This window comes from Blennius ocellaris (assembly GCF_963422515.1).
Source record: "Blennius ocellaris genome assembly, chromosome: 23".
NCBI lineage: Eukaryota > Metazoa > Chordata > Actinopteri > Blenniiformes > Blenniidae > Blennius > Blennius ocellaris.
In genome coordinates, this window is record NC_137672.1 from 16,331,610 (window position 1) to 16,356,851 (window position 25,242).

The 25,242-nt window shown below is 41.3% G+C and overlaps 1 protein-coding gene across 1 annotated transcript; it reads right to left on the reverse strand.

Annotated features, from left to right (window-relative positions):
* Positions 1-4,422: 4,422 nt before the first annotated feature.
* Positions 4,423-22,835, reverse strand: LOC308147305 (urea transporter 1; the record flags this gene model as incomplete). The annotated part of the gene is made up of 8 exons (XM_080519412.1): positions 4,423-4,605; positions 4,971-5,020; positions 6,337-6,471; positions 12,914-13,061; positions 18,289-18,478; positions 19,669-19,797; positions 20,211-20,400; positions 22,808-22,835. 8 exons carry the CDS (start codon positions 22,833-22,835, stop codon positions 4,423-4,425), a joined length of 1,053 nt encoding a protein of 350 aa, XP_080375538.1.
* Between the last annotated feature and the right edge of the window lie 2,407 nt (positions 22,836-25,242).

Below are 25,242 nucleotides of genomic sequence, written 5' to 3' on the forward strand. Positions count from 1 at the left end.
GCTCGTTTGGTTCAATGAACTGATCTGACGTGAAGAAAACGACCACCAGGAAGTTTTGATTCCTAAGTTTTGGTTGAACAATTCCAATATAACATGCACTTTTTTTGTTTTTGTTTGTTTATAGCAGTTTCCACCAGAGAGATAAATATCTCACAGTGAGGATATGACATGCAATTTGGAGAAGCAAACTCTTGCACTGGCAAATCACTTGGAAAAAAAAGTTCTTATAGAATAAAGGACAGACTTAAATTAACCACCAGACTCAAAAATCCCACAGAGACTAAAAAGACACGGTTCAGAACATCTTAAAGTCACAATTAATTTATTTTTATAAGCGGACTAATAAGCTAATAAAATGCAATCTGAATTCAGCTGCTCGCTTCGCCGGCCTGACCCTCATCTACTACAATATGACAACCCCCTCCGTGACCACGGCGAGGCGTCTGCGCTCCATCTTGTGCTCTGCTCCTTCTGCTTTCTTCACAAACGCTCATATTTTTTTTTTCAGTTCGGATGTTGTTTTGTAGCAGCTGTCCCGTCGGGTAGATAGTCACAGGAGTGGCGTCACTGTTTACATAAGCTTAGTTTAGATGAATGTTTACATGCATGAAGAACAAAACATTGGCGCGGCGGTCAACGCGGTCGGGGACGCGTGTGCGCGGACAATGAAACACAAAGCGAGTACGATTTTTTTTGTTTTTCAACGGCATGTGGGCGTCACTCAGCAGTTAAAGTTGTAAAGACTTAGAAAATGCAAATGCATGCGTGCTAGAATTACACAAACACACACATGCGCACGCACACACACACACACACACAGACATAAGTGAAGTTTACACTTAATTGGTCAGATACCTCTCCCTCGAAATCTACAGTTGTCAGATACTGTAAGCAATACCTGTGTGTGTAGAACCGATACACATCGGTACATGGTGTATGTGTGTGTGTACTTTGTTAGAGGAGTATGTATATGTGAGCGTGTGCCAAATACACAAAACTGATGACAGCTGTGTCATTCTGCCTTCATGCCCTCATTGCAAACAGTGACCAACACACACACACACACACACACACACACACACACACACACACACACACACACACACACACACACACACACACACACACACACACACACACACACACACAAAAGCACAACAGCACTCACAATCAAACCTTCAACTGAAAGTAGAACAATGAATGTTCATTTTTTTTTTTGTAATGCAGCTTAAAAAGACACGACTACTGTTTGTGCAATTACTTCTATTTCTACTTCTCATTTTCTTTTTCTTTTTTAATTAGCACTATTAATTTTATAATTTTGCTCGATCAATCACAGACTGAGAGGCACTTTTTGTATATTTGTTCTTGTTACTGAAAGCCATTGTCATTGTCTGTGAGGTTCTTGTAAAAAAAAAAAAAAAAGCAGCACAACAGAAATGCATGATGTAAAGAATCATCCTTAATAAAAAAAAATAAAATAGAAGATGTCATTGTTTAATGCTGATGATTGTCACTTCACCTGTGTGAGGAAAAAGTAGGGTGTTTTTTTTTTTTGTATTCTACTAATTTGAAACACGAATGTGGTGATTTAGGCATGTGTGTGTTTGGGAGCAGATACACCATATCATTAAAAAGACACACAAGGCAGCATAAAGAAAAATGTAGTGTCGTTTTTCATGAAGGAAGTGTCTTCAGCCATGGGCTGGCGGGACGTTTTAGCTGGATAGAAGTATGTGAGCGTCTTTCCGTCAGTGCTACTCTTCACTCAAGTAACAAATCAGGTTACACAACATACAAACGTGACTATATAGGAAAAACACACGTGCATGTCCATGTACGTGTACTGAGGATTTGTAGCTGGTTGCGACTTGTTTACACTTCGACATCAACCAAAATCTATTAATTAAACAATTAGCCCTGTATAAGGTGCAAAATATATAATTTCCACACCAGGGTGTTGTCAAAGGATACTTCGAGATGTACTTTTTTGATATGTCAAGTTATGAGCAGTCTTGTTTTTTATACGTTATTTAAAAACATGTATATGTATAAAACTGACATAATTCAGCATTTATATCTGAAACTGTTCCTCAAATTAGATACTTTTCCCCTTGAAAGACTGTAATCTTATCCACTCTCAAACAATATATAATGGGATGTTAAAACATGGGTGTCTTAAACTCAATAAACTGTTGAAAGTTATTCTTATTTATAAGGCAAAGCAATAATTAAAGCCACTGACTAGGAATTTCTTTTTTTTTTTTTTTTTTACAAATCTACAATTCTTAACTAAAGCATAAAAAGTGAGATAAAGCTTCCAGATGTGTTGATCCAGTCTGAAGTGGTGCTGAGAGTGAAAGATGTTCATGCATGCTTTAATTAATTGTAGGACTGTTGTATCACCATAGTCATAACAAACTGTTACAAGGACGAGTACTGCTTACCATTAATTTAAAAAAAACAACAACCCTGCTATCACCTAAAAAGGAACATGTACAAACTTACTGTAATGATAAGTATCAGGTCATACAAGTGCATTTCTCCTATAATCATGGCGCAATGTGATCAACTTCCAAATAATGTTGCATGCGTCACGATTTAAGACCCTTCAGCATAAAGTTTAATGGAGAAAGAGAGAAAAAAAAGACCTTACAATGATTTAAAACTCCAGGCTAAAGCGTCTGACTGCTCCTCCCACGTCTGAAACACATCACCTGTCTCGTCGTCTGGCCGTCTGCCTGTTCTGAGCTTCACGTACAATCTGTGTCAACGTTGAGTCCCAGTGGAGCGCCAACGTCGTCTGTCTATGCAGGGTAAAGAAGGACTTGCAAATAATCACTGTAGGATTCAGTCTGTGTTTTTATTGACGACAACAGTGGAACTGTCATTTTCAGAACGATTTTATTGAACTGACTTGTTAATTTTCATGCTTATTAAAACAAATTTTCCCCATAAAATTTAATTGTATCTTGTTTTTTTTATTATGTTTACAATATTTCCCACTGTAACCACTCTGTGATCATTAATTTAGATTTTATTGCTGATCATCTTTCTCTAAAAAGTGGGAATGTTAGTTAACAAAATAAAATAAACACGTCATTGGTGGAGATGTGACATCCAATTTTGCCAAAAACTGTGCTGATCACTGCCTGGCCTCATGCACCACATGTATACATATTCTAACCTTTGACCTTTACTATTACTGGGCTTTATTTACCCGGGGATGTAGTTGTAGTCTGTTGTTGCACTATTTATCTATTTGCATACCTGCCACATGCCACCTTTTAATTTACATTAAAAAGAAGTCTTTCATTCATTGATTGATTGAAAGAGAAAAAAATTACAAAAATGAGGAAGTGGCCAGTGATTGGCTGAGAGTGAAGTAGGGGGCGGGTCAGGTGAGGGTGCGATCCTGTATGCACTGCCTGTGTCTGTTTGGAGGAGAACTTTAGGAGCACTTGGTTCTCTTTAATAATATAGTGACTTTGCAACACACTTGTTTTCAGTGTTGTCGTGATATGTGTAAAATTAGGCTGTTTTTATTTATTTTTATTTTTGCACGAGGGGGAACTCATCACTCTTTCACTTTAATAAAGTGTCCGGCCTGCATGCAGTTCCCACAAATACATTAGACCCTCTGTATGAAGGCTGTGCAGAACAGAGGACCTAAAGCAGCCATTGCTCTCAACTTGTGAACCATATGTATCGCAGGTTCAAAATCCAGCAACAACATGGCAGAATTGCTGCTGTGAAACCGCAGGGCAAAAAGTGCATCACAACAGCTCGTAGTGGAGCTCCCTCAGTCAAACTTACCTGGAGGTCTTTTGTTTTGTAGTTACATTATGACAAGCCCATCATGCCCATCTCTCAAGGTGCGTGTTCTTGTCAAAAATGAAACTGCACATGACATTAAGGTACATGAGGGTCACATAATTGCTGAGCGTTCTTTTCCTCAAAATGTGACATTGATGTCACCTGTTCTGAGCTTCACGTACAATCTGTGTTTATGACGAGTCCCAGTGGAGCGCTAACGTCATGTCTATGCAGGGTCAAGAAGGACTTGCAAATAACCACTATAGAATTCAGTCTGATTTCATATTGACGACAACAGTGATTTTCAGAACAATTTTATTAAACTGACTTGTTCATTTTCATTCGTATTAAAAATATTTTGTTCACTTAAAAGTTGCTTGTTAATGGAGATAGAAAAACTGGCGATGAGACAAAATGTATAGACTGCACACTAAAAAAAATTGTTGAAACAGGAACAATTTGTGTGCAGTTTATTTACCAGTGCAACCGCTCTGTGATCAAAAACTGGGAATGTTAGTTTATAAAATAAAACACACGTGATCGACGGAGATATGTAAGTGTCCGGCTAAAAGTGCTGATACAGTACTTTCCCGGGCGTCCTTGTCACTACACATCCGTGCTGTCCCTCTCCGCAGTATTACCGGCTTCCCACTGGTTGCGGGAGCGCAGGTTGCGTTCGGGAGCCATCACCTGACCAATAGGGATGCGGTACGCTGCCAAGCTGCCGTTGAGCAGGAGCATCAGTGTGATGGTCAGCGTTGCTGACAGGCTGCACGCTGGGAGGCCGATCTGAGTGAGACAGAGAGAGTTAAATAGGCCTGATTTCCAGTTTGAAATATTCTGTAACAATTCTATATATGTATGTAGTCTGGTTTGTCCCCAACTATAAACGCACACAGTGCCCCTGATTACTACAAATGAGCCCAGGTAGATGAAAACATACACCAGGGGTGGCAAACATAAGACATGAGGGCCCCACTTTGTTGCTGCCAAACATCTAGGATGTGTTATGTGTTCCCTTTATTTATTTATTTTTTGGAGACGTGCAGTTGCAATGCAATAAAGACATTACGTTCTACTCTAGTTTGAAACTTTTGTAGACTGAAACATAGGACAGCGGGAAGAGCCTCAAACTATGAGAAGACGTTACTTACAGTTCCCATCATGTTGCTCAAAGCTATGTCACCATATGCCGAAAGGAAGGCTGCAGGGGAGAGCGGAAAGAAAAAAATCAATTGGGCTGAAAATATGGTGCACATAAAGTGCACACTGCGTCCTCCCCACAATAAGCCCACTTCAAACTCTATTTTAGAGCAGTTTACCTAATGTGAGCAGACACTTCCTGTCAAACCTGCCAACACTGATGATCCAGCTGCAATTTGCGTTTGTACTATTGAGTGAAGGAGGTCGATTACATCACGTGTCAAGTTGACGTTACAACCGCAAATCTGTTTAATTACAGGGAACGTCTGCAATTACCAAATAAGGAATAAGACGAGTCGGGGATGAAACTGGATCCATACTGACTGAGAAATATCCGTGCACAAGGCAACATAAGTAGTAAAGCTATTATTGAATAAACGCTCCCTTATTTAGAAATTGGAGCTGGTTCCTTCAGCCACCAGGCATGACGCAGCATCGTCTGATCGATGCAGCAGAAGAAAGGGCTTGTGATTCACTGAGAGAGGCCTTAATGGAGTAAGCAGCAGTTTGACGACTAAAACGACAGGGAAATTGCTTAAACTCACAACAGGAGGACTTTCAAATCAGCAGGTGGCACTCTGAAGAGACCAAAGTCAACGATTTGGTTTTTAATTTGTTTTAGTAATGAGGGGGAAAAAAAATCTGAAGAAATAAATGTGAGTCACAGGACTAACATTTTATATGTTATCAGGGTGACAGAAATGTAACCCTCACTAACATTCTCGGTGAACTTTGAAATACAAAGGCATGGAAATGCACGAAAACATCCATAACACCACATACTATATCATTTTATAGGCAGAAGTTTGGGTATTTTTCAACGTTGATCTGCTGAACTGGTACATGTGGTTCACTTGGATACCGACTGACTATGTCAGCACTGTGGACAGAGGCAATAAGAGTCACTGCACTGGAACCATGAAAGAAGAACGAAGAATGAAGTGCTGTTGCCCCCAAGTGTCAGAATGCAGTCACGACAGTGTAAATGACTGACAACGAGGGGGGGGGGGAGGTATTCTTAAGTCTAATTGCCCATCAAAAAGCACAAAATGTTTGATGGCACACTTGGCCTCAGCCTTTCCTGAGCTCACAGCAGGTGCAGGAGAGGAAAGTGCAAACATATCCTGACTAGATCTAGCGACCAGTCACAACAAATTGTATTATCATTACTGGATAGATTCATTGGAGAGGATTGTTTGGGATTTTTCTGTTGCGACCACCTGTGCTGATAAAGATCCTGAAAGAAAATTCAAGTATTCCCTGCGCAATTGAAAACATTTACATCTGCATGTGCTTGTGTGCGTGTATTTGTGTCACCGCAAGCGATGGCGAAGAGGTGAGTCCTCCAACTGAAGCTGAAGAAGAGTCCTCCGACAGCCATGCAGCCCAGAGCGCCATTGAAGCCCGACAGTCCTGAGTACAGTGCGCCATGACGCACAGCCACGGAGAGACCTGTGAGGCACACGCACACGCACGCACAACACACGCACACACACATACGCCAAATCATTCACGCTGCAGTACTTCTTCTGTCCATGTGATGACGATAGACACACAGTTGTGCTGTGGGTTTTCTTTCTCACGCGTATTCCCTGCTGCACGGATGATTTTTGTTCATGAGTGACCATCGAACTCAAGGTCTGACTATCGCAACAGGTAGTCGGAGTTGTTGTGTAACAGAGTTGACCGGATTTGGTGCATCTTCAATGAAATCTCAGCCCTTTTGCCTGCTTTGTGCCTTGCTCGTGCGTGCGTGTGTTACTTATTCACTTTGATTGGTCGTTGGTTGGTGTGCACTGTTGATTTTAATATTTGATTCTCAGCTTTTTCCAACCACCCCCCCCCCCCCCACCCAAAAAAAAAAAAAAAAAAACATGAGATGAATTGAAACAAATCACCCCACAGATTCCAGATGAGTGATGAACAACTCATGTGATTTTAGAATTCCCTCAACAAAGGAAACACCAAAAGGGTGATCAACAACACCGTTCCCACTGACCCGGCCCAAGTAAGCCTGGCCCCTCAGCCAAAAGGTTTGCCCACCCCTGCTAAAACTCTTTTGGGCCGCCGTTCAGCTGTGAAATTAATGCATTTCACTTACTATTTACTGACTGTTCAATAATGGATTGGATGCAGTATATATGTCAGTGAAATCATGAAGCCAGAAGTGTATTTTTAACTTCCAGAGTAAAAATAATATCATTAAAAATGACTGAACACCGGCTGCACTGAAGCCCCCCGCCTTCCATTTGCTGTTGTCATCCATTATTTACACACACACGTACATTAAACTGAACCCGCTTTTTGAAAGGCCTTATTGCACACGTGTAGAACTCCGGGCTGCAGCCCTGCACGATCTGCACGTGTCCCTGCTCCCACGCAGCTGATTGCAATGAGCAGCTCGTTATCTGGCTTTGTGCTGAACCTGGTGATGAAGCATCAGGACATTCAGCGGAGGGAGACGTGTAAAACGTGCAGAGCTTCGGCCCTCGAGGACCTGAGTTTGACACACCCCTGCCTTATTGGGACCGGAATGTCTTTGGCGGGTTTGGTAATTTGAAAATAACACAAAAAAAACAACAACAACAACTGAAAAACCTGATAATGCACTGCAAATTTGAGATTAAACATTGCTTCGTTTTGTCATTATGTGGCAGCGCTTCCAAAGGATTGCACGTGTGAGAAGCACCTCTGCAGAGGAGTAACCCCGGGCGGTGCCGTGATTGATTTCCCTGTTACCAGGCGTCAGCCAGGGCAGCAGCCGGTAAGCAGCCTGGCCCTGAAGCCTACAGGCCACACCCCCATTTCTACTGGATTACTCTACACACCATCCACCATCCCTATCTGTCCTCTTTTCACAACTACTTCCCCTATAGTCCCGACTCATCTCATCTCCGCATTATACTTCCCTCTTTCCATCGTTCTATCCCTTTATGTCTCACTCTGTCCCTCCCTTGTTTCCTTTCCCATTTCCTTTATTGCAACCCTCCCCAATCTTTCCACTCTGCTCCTCCGTATAAGAGGGCATCATTAAAGGCTAATGTCAGAGTAGGAAGGAGGCCTGGGAGGATACTAAAATATTTTACTGTTTGTGTGTATGTGTGTGTGTGTGTGTGTGTGCGTGTGTGTGAGAGAGCGAGAGAGCATGAAAGTCACTCCCAGTGTGTGATGTCTCGGTAAAAAGAATGAGTCAGACTGCTCTTATCAAATCAAGCCCAATATTGCTGTCTCTATTTCCCTCTCGCCGTGTCCTGCATCACATGCTGCAGACTGGAAGAAGGACACTGCAAAGGGCTGGAACCAACGATTTAAATCAACTGGACATCATGCTTTCAGAGTTTCCAGAGGTTGAAGTTTTTTTGTTTTGTTCATTTCAACCTTTACTGAGCACGTGAATCCATCATTGTGTCATTCTTTGAGAGAAAAACCGGATGCAGTTGAATCGGTTGCTCTGTGTGTAGGCTCCTTTGTTAAAACTGTCAATGTGTCACAGCATGTACAACAACCTGTCCAGGCATTGTTTTAATGCTTTGTGTTATCAATGTCTTTTTTACTCTCACACGTCTCCGCCCCAACAGCCTCCATAGCGCTTTTGCAAAGCAACGTGTCGCACACATTGTCTTTAACTAAGGCTGCACGTTTCTTTTCTAACATCTAATTTGTATGAACATTACAGCGGAGGACGCATTAAGACCCAATCTACATGACATTTGAAGTGAAAACACATTTTTTGGGGGGCTGTATTATTCAGATAATTTGCATGGGAATGCAATCGTGATCGTTTGCATTCCCCCGTGGGGATAACTGACCCTAAATTCCGTGTCACTTTTTTTCAAGGGCGGTTTCTACAACCTCAATTCCCAAAGATTTGGGGGCAATAATGTATTTCCAATGTGGCAGCTTGTCAGATTTTGGAACATATTTCACCTAGTTCACAATCATATGGTCGACAAATATCTAGATTGCTGGAAATCCAATGTAACAATGATGTAAATCCCTAATTTACAGCATTAAACATGTCCTAAACGCAAAGCTCTGTTTTCAAATTCGCCTTTTGAAAAGCCCAGAATTCTGAGTCGAGTGCATTTTTCTGCAATTTTGAATAACTCAAGGAAATAGCAAAAGTGGGTGCAAACTGTTTTTATAACCTCTATGTTTGGCTTCAAATGATCTGTGCAGCCTCTAAACAAAAAAGACCAAAAACAAAATCACCATTTAGTCGAGGTCATGAAAAAGAAATACTCTATAAAGAAAACTTCCTTTCTGATGTTTTCTGCAAGATACGGCTCAAAGACAAAATTGCAGAAGTGATTATCTTAACGGAAAATAGCTTTTGTGTGTGGCTTCACATCACAAACACGAGGCTACTTAAAGTGTCTCAGCTAAGCTTTGAATCTCAGTCCACTTCTCCGTTTACTTCTTATATCTGATCTCTACAATGAAGCGTTTCTCAGTAATTCTCTGTCAACATGAACACAGCAGGTAGGAGACAGGCTCTGGCCTAGATACAGCCCCTGATCTTCACTCCCGGAAACCCCTGCGGGGATTTTTTTTTCATAACCTGAATGACAGATCTAAATATGGCCTCTGTCCCAGGCAAGCTTCATGTTTCACCCTCATCTCTGGTTTACCACTTTACAGTATTATTTCCATCGTGAGAACAATTTTAATATCGTAGAACACAATAGTAGCTGTTCTCAGGATATTCAGACATCCCCTAAAATCACGTTTTTATACAAACACAATCCTGTGAATTGGTTAAAAGATATAACACATTTGTTGAAGTAATGGTTTCATCCACCCATCTATCCATCCATTCATCCATCCATCCATCCATCTTTGGACTCAGTGTTTTGTCAGAGCGTAAGCTAACAAATAATGATCACGAAGAGAAACCGGAGAGAGAAAGATGCGAGGAATAAATGAGACGGATGGAGAACTTGAGAGACAAAAGCTGCTCATTATCGGGAGGTAAGAAAGAAAGAAAGAAAGAAAGAAAGAAAGACAGAGCCAGGGGCACAACTTGTCTGAAGTGTGAAAAAAAAGATATAAATCCTCACAGACAGCAACTCACAAGCAAAATTTAACACCTCTTGATCTTTTATGATGGTTCTGCATTTCCAAGCATCTACTTTTTCTATCGCTCCTTATTTCTTATATTCAATTCGTGTGCTTTTTGTTCAAGAAAGCCCCCCCCCCCCCTTCATTTCTGACATTTTCTTCTTTGTCTCTTGACTTTGATGCTCCTTTTTTTTTCACGGATCAACCAGGATTAAGTTTGAAATCTGACCTTGCAGCGTTTAATCACTCTTTTAACTCTCTTTGTGAGCCAAAGCTTGATTTACGTGTGGGAGTATATTACATTTTATTCAATGAAAAGCACTTGACTGAACTCTAAAAATGCAGATATGGACAAAAAAAAAAACACATGGAAAATAAAATCCTGCTTCTAACAGCAGCAGTTGAGCCAATGTAATCATATTTGCGCAAACCAAAAATAGCGCATCACAAGATTGCGAAATTGAAATCGTCCATTACCAGGCACTGGAGTTTTCAAGCAGAGGGAGCATGTGTAGGCGGGCCTATCTGTATTCACAATATGAATAATGACCGACAACTACGACACACATCTATTATATTCCAGAAACTGGTCACTCAGCATGGCAGAGTTTCTTTCATCGATCTGACGCAGCAGATTTAAGCCACTTTGTCAGCCTTTGGAAACACATCCAGCACTCACAGTTGGCTCAATCGACAGTATGATTTGGTTTTTGGTGCCGGGGGGGGGGGGCTGCACAGTGATTTAGCTGTTCGCCAACATCTTTTTCCTGACTCTGGGTTCCTTTTGTGCAGATGTGGACTTTGCATGTTCTCTCTGTGCTTGTCCCCCCCCCACCCACCCAAACTACAGACACACACACACACACACACAGTCCACCATTGTGGTTAATCGATGACTAATTTCCCTAAGGTTAAATATTAGTGACTACGTGTCACTTTACCTTTGCAATGTGAGTGAGAGAAGAGGTCAACTCTTCAGCTATAGATTAGAGGGCTAGCGACCTGATTTACGAGTGTCCGATTGAAAATATATGCCTTGTTAAATTAGAAAACTCGACGAGCGACGACGGCAGAAGGACAAGAGAACAATGAGTGTTGAGACAGTGGGATTTGACTTCCCATATTTAGCCTCTGCTCTGGCATCCTTCTGGCTGTTGCCTTCACAATCTCATTAGACTCGCATCACTTTGATCGCTTTCTTGTCACACTGCTGTTTTTCTGCAGTACGTGGTGCATGCACATCTGTGTACTTATCACCGTTAGCATTTAGATACAGGCTTGTGTTTGTGTGTGTGTGCGTGTGTGTGTGTGTGTGTTTGTGTGGGTGTTTTTGTGTTTGTGAGTGTGTGTGTGTCCAAGCTCACGCCCACAAAGCTGTCGGGAGTATGACTCATAGCTACACACACACACACACACACACACACACACACACACACACACACACACACACACACACACACACACACACACACACACACACACACACACACACACACACACACACACACACACACACATTCCCCAAAGCCCTGTCAGACCCAAGTTAAAGTTATAGTGGCACACGCAATCGCATTTCCACCATTTCTCATGCCGTCTCTCCCTGAATAGTTAAAGGGGGAGGCCGCCATAAAAAGCACACAGCCACAGGCGTGCGTATTCGTACACAGGCCTGGCTGTGCCCAAGGTAATTGGTTTGTGTTTAATGCAGCTGAGCAACACAAGCTGCCATCGCTTACTTTTTCATATTAATACATCTGCCGCCGACTCTCCTGCCTATGTGCCATAAATCTGACGTGACTTTGCGCTGCTTAAAATGCACTGCACCTTAACATTTGACACGGAGGTCTGCAAGATCTACCGGGTCTGCTCAGACTATCTGAGGTCCGACTGCTAGTCTGAAGAAATAACAGCAACTCTATCATCTGAGCTCCTGGTTTATGAAATGTCACTATGTGATTGCTTCATGTATTGCAATTTTTACTGTAAACTCTCGACTGTGGCATTTTGCTTGAGTAATGGCTGCCTTGAGGTAAAAGTGTCTAACTCTTTAAAATGCATTAGAGCCTGCTGAGGCTGTGAAAAAAACCCACTATTTGATAAAGAATATAGATCCCACACAAATGGGTCTGATCCCTTATCAAGCCTTTCAGCACTGACACAAAGCAATCGAACACAATGCATCTACATTTGGCCTCATCCAAATACTTTGGATCTCTTCATGAATTCAGTTCTGGTCCAAGGTTGCCCTCTTACAGTTGTGAGGTGTGTCCTCCTGTGTCCACAGCCTTTCTCAGAGGCAATATATAGAGGCCAAAGGGAATAATTAAACCACTGCTTTAAGGCGAGGGACATTTGCTGTGTCTCTATAATTTTAGTTTTCTGTCACATCTCTGTTCTCGCAATTAAAAACCTCATTTGTCCAAAATATGAATAAATAAAAGCTAATACGAACAAACTCTAAGGCAAATATTTACTCATTATGCAGCCAAAATCATGCACACTCGACAGAAGTGTCTTCAAAACCCCGCGACCTTACTTTGTGTTTGTGTTTTTCTAATAAATGTCATCAGCGCCTCAGCAAAGCTCCACCAAAGCCACTCGGGATGTCATTACACAACTGTTTTCATAGACTGAGCGATGCTCTCCTCGGTGGAGGAGTAAGGCGGCATTCATGTGTGCAACTCAAGATTTCCCCTGTACATAATGAAAACCGAGATGAAGAACTGATTGAAACGTTGATGGCCTGATCATCAAAGGAGCAACCATTGCCCGTATGGGAATCTGTAGCATTTCCCTCCGACGACGGCACACGGACAGAGAGACTGAGGCTCACCGGCCACCGTTCCGATGGCTGATCCCAGGAGGGCGTGGCCGGCCAACAGGGGGGAGTAGAGCAGAACGGATCCCAGGATGAGAAGGGAGGGCCCGAGTGCTCCACAAGCAAAGATCTGCCCCACGCCAAGAGGGATGCCACGCATCACCTGGGAAATGACAGAGGGGAGATGGGAACCGCAAGATTTAAATGCGAAGATTCATTTTGAGACACCGAAGCGTGTTCAAGAAAGCGCAAAAATAAGATGCGTGCAATAACAACAGAGCCTTTCTTCACAGTCCAAGTTCAGGTAAATGTGACCCGATTCTCTGATCACAAGTGACCCGTATCCGATCAGCTTTGTGACAGTGTGAGCTTGGCAATTCTGATATTTGCGCACCAGACCCAGGCCTCAATCATACACTTTTACTGCGACCGCTGTCTGAACGGTCAAGTCTGTACGCATGTATGTGTCTTCCACGTCGCCTGAGGAAGTGGCCCTGCTAAAATGTGAATAGTTGCTCACTCGTTTTTTTCCGGCATAACGTCAGGCCTTCTTCTGCACACGCAGATCACTTTGGGGTTCAGACAATGTTCACACTGCAGTCCGATGGAGGTCATGCTTAAAATCGATTGTGAACGATCAGGCGGAAAAGTCGTATCTCAGCAAAGGAATCGGAATTGAGCATCAAGACCTGCTGTAAAAAACGTAGCCTACATCATCTACACTTATCCGGCATTGTATACACATTCATAAAATACACAAATGAATTGGGTTTTCAGTTTAAACTACTACTTTATTAACTCTAACCTTAACCTAACCACAAACATTTTCTTACCTTAACCTTATTCAAGACATTAGCGTGTTCTAACTCCAGCAGAAACATCACATTAATGTAATGTTCACCTTAAAAAGTAATGTTTTTCGCCATGTTGACTTGGTTTTTATCCTCATGATGATGACAATAACAAGTCATCACACAGTGAGCGTGTGCACAGATCTTGTCTACTCTAACAGTAGTACCGTAATGCCCAACAGTTGGTGAGATGTGAAGAGTTTCCATGGTGATTCGACGGGTGCACCTGCCCGTAGTCGATGTTGACAAGTCATAAATGGTCTTTTAATTAAATCGCTGCCACACAAAACTGTTTGTGCATGCCTGCGTGTGTTTGTACGAGACTCAATATGCTGGTGTGCGAGTGCAGCCGGAGCAGCAGCCTCCGCTGAGTGACTGAAGCTGAAGACATTAAATATAAATAGGACCGACGTCATCATTGCCATCTCTGGAGAGCGGCAGAGGAAAGAGGAGAGGAGGGGGAATGGAAGGAGAAGGAGAAAAGGATGAAAAGGGAAAACGTGGAAGAGGAGGGAAAAAAAACATTGAGCAAAAGGGATTGCTTCAAAAGGAGCATAACTGTCATGCTATCTTTGAAAATGTGTCAGGATAGTCGTCTTGTCAACTACGAGAGGAAGGGAAAGGTGCGATCGGTTGAAAGAGTGCAAGTGTGAGGTTTAAAGTGCAAAAAAATAAATGAACTGAGGAGGATCAGAGATAAAACGAAGGAGTTTGAAGTCTTCGAACCCCAGGGGGACACACTAACGTGAATTTATGACATTAAAGGGACAAATTTATAAAAGACGCATGGACGTAAATGTGTGGGAATTAGATGCTGAGAGCAAGAGAGAGAGAGAGAGAGAGAGAGAGAGAGATGTGAAATGATTTACCAGAAACTTGTGGAAAATAATTATTGGGTGTGAGGTAAACAAGGTGCCGCGGGGTGTGACGCTTGTTGATGTAAACCTCGACTCAGTAATCGGGACAACAAACTGCTCAGAGGGTTCAGCCGGTGTGGAGAAGCTGGATAAGATAACATCACAGACACGCTGCCGAAATAAATGTAGCCGATTTGTTCAGTTGTCTCCGTCGGAGACTTTCATCATTACAGACGGTTTCAGCTCCACTGAAGTCAAGGCTGCCGTCAGTGTATATTTGCTAAAGAGGACTTTACTGGAACAAAACAACAAAGGAAGGTCTCGTCATGTATGGGAGTGTTTAAAGTGAGGCATTGATAATGTTTACTTGAAGTTGATGAATTATCACAAGCATTTCTTATTCAATTTAGGGTTAGGGTTTAACACATAGTGAGAACATAAGTGCAACCTGGATTGGTGTTTTGCTAAGATTATGTTTGACAAAAAAACTAAACAAAACTAACTGATTTTTTTTATCTGCAATTGTCTTGGACAACACAACATGTAGCAGATATCTGGGACCTTTTTCTTTGTACATCTAAGTTTTTCCTTTCTTTGAAAGTGACCGCCAAGGTTTCACTTTCAAGAACTGGACTCATCAATAGCTAATTGTTCCTTAACTGGTAGGCAGCCAGAGAACAATTCATCATCATCGAAATTGGCTTCTTCAACTTAAGGGGTGTGGAACATTAAAGTGGATCCCAGCTGACTGCATAATAATAATAATGTCTACTATACACATAGCTATTACTGCTCCAGCGCAGTGTATTTCCCTTCAACTAACAAAGGTTTGTGATGAAAATCTTCCAGTTGTTAATGTAAAAGTACTCATCTTATTCTAATGCGCTTTGTTAAGCTACTCAAATATGGAATCTACACAATTATTTCTTTATCAGACGCCTGACTACATCTGATTGAACAGTTAATTTCACGTTTTTCTTTGTTTGACAATTAGTATAGGTGATGAAAATGTCTATATTTTTACAATCTTGCAAACTACTACTACTAAAATTTAGTATAATCTCAATGTGAAGCCATTTTTAATGATGGTGAATACAGTGAAATGACCCCCAAAAAACTTATCCTATAGTTTCTGCATTCGACATGTTTTTGCAAACTCACTCTGACTTTGAAATATTTACAATTTTCTTGGCCCGGCTGCAGTCTCTTGCGGACCAGTTCTCGGCCCACCAGCTTTATATCTGACACCCCCCCGCTAGAGAGGGTTTAGAAATGCATCTATATGTAACATATTGATCCATGTGTATATACAGAGAATGTTTGTTGCTCACATAACCATCAAGTATGATCAAACTGCATATAATGAATAATGTGTGGAAAGATGTTGCCTTACTGATTTTGATCACATAATCTGTTAAGTTGGCGTCCAAACAAAAGCATGGTCATTTATATTCAGCCGGGCCTCTGAGGACTGAAATGCCAGCTGGTTCGCGGGGATCAAACGTCGCGTGCAGCAGCTCGCCCGCCAGCCTGTATTCTCATATCCCGAGCGCCAAGCTCAAAGTATGCACAATTCCTTTAAATACACCACGGGAACGTATTTATTTTCAAGTGCAACGCCTTGTTCGGCAGTCACCTGGGTAATAGACAGTGAAATCCACGCTTCAAGGTTTTACTGTTATTTGTCAGTCTCGTCTCTGTCTGCCACAGCCGCTGAATCCCCCGCAGACTGCACTCGTCATATCGAAACCTGCCACCAAACAGCAAATACTTTTTCATAGATTTATACAAAACTAGTCAATTGTGCATGCCGTGATTCAATCACTGAAAGCTGCAACAGTTTGTGCCTGATTATAATTTCCAAACAGCAACTCCACCAGTGACTGTTGCTAAGTAACTGGTGAGTCATCGCCGGCTGAGCTCATGCATGTGGTGCACCTATCAGTTTCCCGTTCACTCTAGAGTCAACGTTTCTACCCCGCTGAGACTCAACTCTGGCCTCAGCTTTGGTTTTTTTCAAGGTTTTATAATTTTTACTCATCATACACGATGCCACGTCCTAATGTTCCCCTTTGACGCTTCTAATGAGCTGCACCTGTTCTCGCCATGTGATTACGCGAGTTGCTGCTGTTTGAGAGTGGAGAGAACTGGGAATCTTCGAAGAAATTGCTGTTACTGTCAAGCAGAAGTGCTCTTAGGCTGCGTTTACACTGGACTCCACTTGAACCGTCGACAGCACTGCAGTGACCTGCATGCTATGGAAAATATGTGACTTTACATGCAGCATGCTGTGTTCAGTGTATTGAGTTTGTTCATACCATTATAAGTGGAGCTTATTAGTAGAATGCCTTAGTAGATTGGCTTTAGTAGAAAAAACCACTGAGGGGGATGCATTAAATCATCAGCAAATTACAGCTGTCGTATGATGTCAACATTAAAACGCGCCATCAAATCAGCCCGATATTAAGATTAATGCTAATTTCTTAAGGATGGCTAATGAAAGGCATCATAACAGCAAGTTTGGTAAAGTAGAGTAAATCTCACATGCTTGTTTGAATGAAAGTTGGGCCTAAAATATAACAAAAAATAAAAGATGAACACATCTGCACCAGTGACTCATCTCCGTATTTGTAATAATAATAATGATAATAATAATAATGTATGCTAGTTTCACAAAAATGATATAATTGTTTATTTTGGTTTTAATAAGGTCAGACATTTGTATAATGGTGGCAATATGAAAGAGTTCACCAAATTGAAGTGTTTATTTTTTTATCTACTCTAGTTAGAAAGCCATTGCTTGTCCAATATATCAGTGAGATTAATGTTTTACCATGAACAAGAAGATATGATGAGGCCTTAAAAAAAGTGACTCCAATATTTACATGCCAAAATACTGAAATTCCTTCCAGGTTGTATGTTGACATCAAAAGACTCAAACTCGCATTTTGGATTGACTTTAAATTCTATCCTCCTCTGTTCTCTATTATTTAATACACTCATTATTTATAGCAGGAACAAGTGTCACAGTTTGTGGATTTTCGGGAAAACGGGGTGTGTTATGGTGCAGCGAGCACAAAATGAGCCAGCAAATCATGAACGCATAAGAAAAAAAACAGACATTTTATGGCCTCGCCAGCATATTTCAACCGCCGAATATTAAAACTTCTGTCACATCGCAGCTAACATTATGACTCTCCTCTCTGAAAAAAGTTGGCTTGGACTCAGGGTGTTGTAAAACTGTCGGTATGGGTGAAGAGTGTGCTGCATTTTAAAAATGTGAGAGGAGACAGAGTGCCATGCTGTCAGGTTGAGTTTGTCAAAACATGCATTATGCAACAGATACAAGACAAGGTTTTTGGACATTTCATTGTATTTTGCACCTGAAGGTTTCAATAAAATGGTGTTCATGTTGAGAGTGCAGTCAGCCGTAACTGTTTGATTTTGTCAAAATATAGACGTTTTCATCACGAATACTCCGCGTATTCACAATAACGAACAACTTTGAAGTTTAAATTTAAAGGTTAACATGGTACTAATTAACTGGTCCGGCCCACTCAAAAATAAACTTGGGCTGTGTGTGGCCCAATACAGCATAAGAAAAGAATAAATGAGCAAATGCCTACATAGCTTTAATCATTAAACCTTGAATTGAAGCCCAACGTGATGGTAAATCCCTTACCTGTGCAGCAATCAGCGCCGTGCCGTTGCTCTCCAGCACCCCTGGTGGTACGGCGGGGTGGTGCGGGAAATAGGGGTTGTTCGGTCCAGTACAAAGGAGGTAGAGGATGATGATGATGTTAAAGGGAAAGACAGCGACGGGCAAGTCCCATCGGTCGAACAGTGAGGAGAGCCCGCTGAACAGAAAGACACTGGTGCGAGACAAGAGGGATGAAAAGAATGAGTGTGGGCCTGGGAGCCTTTCTGGGTCTGTTTGCATGTCGTCTCATATGTGTGAGTTTCCTCTCGGGGTCCAAAAACAAGAAGTTGTGGTAAATCGGCGAGTATAAATTGCTGGTGAAGACTGTCATCCTTGTTTTTGTGACGTATGTAAAAGTAGGGAAAATAGTCACACGAGTGTTTCAGAGCACTTTAAAATTTAGGGAAAAGATCGAAAGCTGTTAATTTATTCTTGTGATTTTTTGTTTGTTTTGTTTTAGGGGGGGGAGGGGGGGGAGGGTGGGGTGGGATTGTCGCTCAAGTGTTAGATGGAGCAGCTCCGTCTTCACTGGCGTGTGAAAGCGCAAAGTGCTTCGAGACCTCAGAGGTGAAACTGCCTTTTAAGTGCACTCCATTTATTATGGCACAACTATATATATATAATTTTTATTTGATTATGTTTTTATTTCACAAGATACTCCAAACGAACATGCAAAAACACAACAGCGAGAGGAAAATGTTTTATTTTTTTGCTGGGGGGGCATTTCACTGCATTTTACACCAGGAATAATAAAATTGTCTTTATGTTGAGATTGTAGTAATTTTCAGTAGCAATTGTTTGATTTTACTAACTATAAACATACTTCGTACACATGCTTGGTGCTACAACATATATATACTTTAAAATTTAAATTCAAAGGTTATTAATGCACTATTTTAACAGTCCGGCTCATTCCAGATGAGATTGGCCTGAACTAAAATGTGTTCGACGTCCCTGATGGAGATCCATGACATCAAGTCCATGTTTTTGGACCATGTTCGGACAGTGAATTCCCAAAACAAAACCCCATACGTGCGCAAAGGTAACATGCAAACTCTTGCGATTTGTATTCAAGAAACAGTTAAACACATAATGTTGAGCGTAGAGCGTACGATTCCTACCAGACAAGACTGTGGATAGTACTACGCTGGAAGTATACGAGACGCTATAGCAACAGCATTTATATTCATTAACACGTTGCAATTGTACACGTGAATCTGCCGCCCCTTGGTTACTGTTTACAGTAAAGACCAGCACAGTGTGTGTTTTTAATGAGGAGGAGTTGTTGGAAGCCTGCCATCGCTGCTTATGAGCGCCATTATGAGCCGTGCGTGTGTGTGTGTGTGTGTGTGTGTGACTCACCACGTCGCTGAGCCCAGGCAGACAGGCAGCAGCAGCCACCAGTACCAGTCTCCATTCGAGCTGAACACTCCCATTAGCAGAGACACCAGCATGCCGTTAAAGCCATGCAGACCTTTTGTTACTTCCCCACTATGCACAAAAACACAAATAAACAAACAAAACAAAAAAAAAACCAAGTCAACCCACTGTTTCGTCTTGCGTTTTCTCTACATTAAAGACAAACAAGGGTGGCACATCTGGAGTATAATACATTCTGCATCTTCCCTCGTGAAACATGCTGTTCGGTTTTAATGAGAGTGAATTACGTAATTCGGTGTGTCGCAACTAGAAATAGTTTAGCTGAAATTATTCTTGAATCGCAAAACAAGGTTAGCAGTTTTCACTCAGCTGTGGAGAAATATAGATCGATTTGCTCGATCGGGCTCAGATTCACGAAGAGCTGTGTTTGTTCTGGAGTTTAAGGGCCGAAAGTTCAATCGCTGCTGTCAGAGGCGAGAGTCTGTGAATTTTTCGCATTCCTACGCGGCCCCTTGATCGTGCACCTGTCCTGTCCCGTGATGACAGCCGTAAGGGTTGAGACCAGCACGCCCAGAGTTCCCAGCAGGCCCTGCCAGGGGGAGGCCCAGAACAGAGCGGCCATAATGAGCGCGCCGCTCAGCGGGTTGTTGGCGAGGATCACTCTGGCCACCCCTCTCAGGCCCCACACGGCCAGCTGCAGCGCAAACGGCTTGTCTGGAGACAAAGACGGGAAAAACACAGTCTCAAGAAGTCATTACTTTTTAAAAAAAAACAAATTTCGGCCTTTCATTTGCAGACGGGTAGGCGGAGATTTAAGTAACAATATGCAGCGGAAGCGATGGCGTCATCCTTGTGTTTGCAGTTTGCCTGATCCGATGAAAATGGATGCAGTGAAAGTCGTGGTTGTTTTTGACATTTTCCATTTTGTTCGACCGCCACATTTAGGAGAAGCTGCGCTTCTTTATCCATTGTCCAAATACACCAACGATGGGCCATCATCGCTGAACAGCAACTAACTTGTGCCATTCTTGACGTTGTGTTTCGTTCCAGGACGACTTTGATTGGCTGTCGAGGTTCAATGCTTCTCGTTTCACTGCCCCCTACAGGTTTGGCATGCTCATCGTAGCCCTGAATCAGGTGTATATGCAGGTCAGTGTAAATTAGGATTTAAGTTTTTTGTTTTTTTGTAAACGTAGAGGGAGAAATATGCATTTTTTGGGTACATGTAAACATGGCCTCAGAAGTTTGTGACCCCTCAAATGCTGAGCATATTTACAAAGCCATCGCAATGTGATAAGTAGGAACAGTCAGATTAAATAATGCATTTAAAAGCCTTTCAAAAATGAGATTATTGAAAAACCCTGGTTAAAATGTTTCAGTCTATCATCAGACTTCTTGTGGATTCTGTATGTGATGCAAAATAATAAAAATATCACTATTCCTGTCTTTAATTTAAATTTTGGGGGGAAATAAATCAACATTATTCTACCAGGCAGGTCATTTGAGAACGAGTTCTCATTTACCTTGTCTTGTTGGCCAAGAGGAAGCAAGGAGGTACAAAAAACAATGTGCAATGGGAAAAGAAATGCAGCAGTATTTACAGTGTTTACAGTGCTTTTTTGCGAAAAGCTTCTTCCTTCATTATTGGTTGTATGTTTTTTGTGAAAGAGGAGAACAGAATAAATGTGGAAAGTTTTCCTCACATCAAGGATGAAATTTCGTGTTCCCCAACCGTGAAACTTTATAAACAATAAATCACTTAAATTGCTTTTCTCTTTGGCTCTTTTTAAGGCTGAACTATTTAATTACCGCCCGTGTTAATAGTACGCCACTGACTGAGAGGATTCATTGTGTGGTTTAGGTGATCGCTTTTATGAACTCCTTTGTTTGTTTTATCTGCTTGTTCCTTTTTTTATTTTTACTGTGATGTTTATGAATTGTCAAGGCTTCTTTTCTCTCCTGCAGAGTCATATTTTATCTCTTGTAATTCTGTTTTATATTCCTAATTTGTGCAAATAAAGAATTAATAAGAAGAAGATGGAGGAGGTTGAGGATTTTTATTTACCATAAAATTCGTCACATCTCTACTCTGGAAATGGCTCTTTGTCGATTTTTGTTTTGTTGTCATTTGTCTTTCACTTGAGTCGTGACTAACATTCCTTTGCACACATATACAGAGATATAAAAGAAGAAAATAAATCTCACACAAGCATCTTGTTAATAACCATATACCTGCTTTAATCTGATAAATCACACCACATTATATGCTTTGTATGAGCATTTGAATTATCTCCTCGTATTATTATTAATTCTGTTTATGCTTGTCTCGAGCTCTGCAATGCATTGTTTGAACAATGCTGCATAATACAAATATTTTCACAACGAGGGGTGTTGTTAGTTTTGTGCTTTTTGTGACTAAATACAAAATTTATGGAAAACCTTTTGTCTATGTATGTAATTTTTTGGTAATTTCATTTATGTTGTTTTTGGATATTGTAACACAGCGTCTCGTTGCAGGCTCCATGGCTTCCCCCTCCTCTTGTCTGATTGTTGCCCTGATGGGCTACAGCTGTGCCGGAGTGTGTGATTGTCTTCACCTGCTGCCTGTGGTATATATTCACCATCTTCCATGTGTTCCGGTCATTCGCTTGTCTCACTTTAGACTTCTGTGAATTGCCATGTCCTACTTTCCTGAGTTATCTCCTGTGATCTTTATTTTGGGCATTTAGATTTGGGTTTTCTTTGGTAGAGATTGACATTGAAGGGCACATTCTTCAGAAACTACAAATTAATTTGATGCTAAAAGTTGGGCTTGAAGACAGTAATTGTATATGATTTGAAATATTTTGAAGCCTATTAGATGCTTCTTATTGTGTTAATCAAGAACCCCAGTGTGAAGTATAGATTAAAAATGGTTTTCAAAAAGCCATTACTAAAGCAAACATACAATTATGGGCTACTCCTTTTAAAGTGTCTTGGAATAGCACTTCAAAGTGAGTGGCCTACAAAACATGAACTCTGAGGAAATCATCCCCTATTCTATTTAAAGCGGAAACTATAGTTTTTGTACCTTTTATTGAGGGGGAAAGAAGAATTTCAACTTTTGTGTGTAGTTTCCTACCCTCCATGTACTTGTCCAAGTGTCCCATGTCCCCAGTGCACAACAGCAGAGAGTTGAAGACACGCCGGGAAAAGCTGGCATGTCTCCTGCTGGACTCTTCCACCTCAGTTTTGGTTTCCATCCACATCTCTGCAGCCGCACCACTGTAAATGTGGTTGGAAAAAAAATAAATAAATTGTGACAATCTTTGTTTCTTCTTGTATTTCCCCTTCTTTTGGTTCCCTTCACTCTTAAGTTTGTTCTTCCGGTGCTTCTTTCTCCTCTCCCCTCTGGCTCATGTCTTCTCCCCCCTCTCTGTCTTCCTCCCTGCTCTCCGGTGAGGTTTAAAAGGGGGTGACTTATAAAACCGGTGGGTAATGCATTCACTCAGCATTTGCCCTGCTAAGCCAGAGAAGACCAAAGTCCAACAGCATCGGCGTTGGTCAAGGAGTGATTGCTCCATCCCTCCCTCTCTCTCTCTCTCTCTGTTCACATTTCACAATCACCTTGTTGCTCTGTTCCTCCGTCGGAGTCACTGACATCTCACACCTCATGTTTGTCCATTTAAGCTACTCGTCCCCCCTTTTTTATTGCACAATGTTTGTCTTTGCTTCGTTTGTCAAGGCATTAACGGGCGTTGTATTATCTTAACCTTTTTGGCTTGGTGTGCACATGTGCTGCAAAACAACTGAAGGCAATGGCAGCATGTCAGATACCATCACAAAGGAGAATCTTTTTACTCCATCTGAACTGGTTTCTTTCTTTTTTTTTGGGGGGGGGGGGGGGTTTGCAGGTGGAAATCGCTGCACCATTTAGGAATCCCTGACAGCCCCTCTCTTTTTTGACATTTCTCAGTTACCCCTTTACTCCCTCCGTCTTTGACTTGCTTCAATAAATACATGCGCCTCCATCCGCTTGTCTCTGCTCCCCGGCTTGTCACATCAATCACACACTGGGGAGCTGAGGAAAAGCCCGGCAGACACACTCCAGAGTGGGGCCATAATAGGAGGGGATAGATGCAGGGAAACGTTGTGGAAATTACACTTTGACCTGACATTTTTTTTTTTTTTTACAAAGACAATAAACAAAGGACACGTGCAAGTGCACATCGACACCACATTAGAGGAAGTCGCCACCGTTCTCTCAACAGTCAATGTTTATTCATGTCAATTATTCATTTTGTGTGTCTGTCCTACTGCAGACTCATTATAATTCGGGCTTAAAGTCGCATAAACTCCAGACTGTGTCCTTGTCTAATGTGTAACAGATGAGAGAAGTACAGTAAATGAATACAGAGCCTCCAGACGTGTGTTGGCGGCAGTGACATTCCTCATTCAACCTGCTGGTAGTGTGACAAAGGAGTGTGCAGCTCTGCATTCATGTCCTGTTTGGGAGCAAAATATAGTGCATGCCATTGTTTTCATGTCAAAATGCATGTACAAATTTAAAGGGTTAGGTTTTAATGTAACTATTCACTCCAACTTTGGCATCAGACAGTCGTGAATCCACACAGAATCTGCAAAGCTTGTATGTGTGTGTGTATATATATATATATATATATATATATATATGAAAGGATATGCTACCACTAGATGGAGAAGCAACATTTCGAGCATGCCTTGCTACTTATTCACCAATATTACCTCAATAAACTTGTCAGCTGGTTTACACCAGCATTCCCAAGTTCAACAAGAAACTTGTTTTACAGCACTGAAAAAAACCCCAACAACATAGTAAAGCTCATATAGTAGCGGCATTAACTTTCTATTAAAAAAAATGTTAAAGTCTAACAAAGGTATACATCAATTTACTTTTTTTAATAAAAATAATTGGATGAATAAATCAAATACCAAAAAATACAACAATGAATAAATAAATTAATAACTTTAACTACAAACAATGTAAGTATCCTGGACAAGCCAAAAAGGACACACAACCCAGGCTAAACAAAACTTTATTTTTGGTAATAATAAAAAAAAAAAACTTCCAAAAAAAACCTGAAATAAGTACAAAACTGCGCAAGGCAAGCAATGATGAGAATGCAACTTTACAAGGGCTGTCCCAAAGATCACAGCCTGAGATAATCATCTGATGGTATGCAATTTTCACAAACACCGCCTCAGTGCACCACGTGGTGTGACTGCAGCTACAAGCTGTCAATAAACAATAAAAAAGAGGCAGAAAATGATGTGACAATCAAAGCAACACTCGCAGAAAAAGCTAAAATGTTTACTCATGTCCACATTCTCCATCGATGGCAAATTGAACTCTTTCTAAAGCTAAACGAGGCAAACAGCGGCATTCTCCTTTAGCTTATTTATTGCCCGAAGTCAGTTGTTTATTGGATCCATTCTGATGTAAAAGATTTTAGATTTAGATTGCACTTTTTTTATTGTACTGTATTATAATTACTTGAACTCTTATTTATAAAGAAAAAAAGGATTATGTGCAATTGA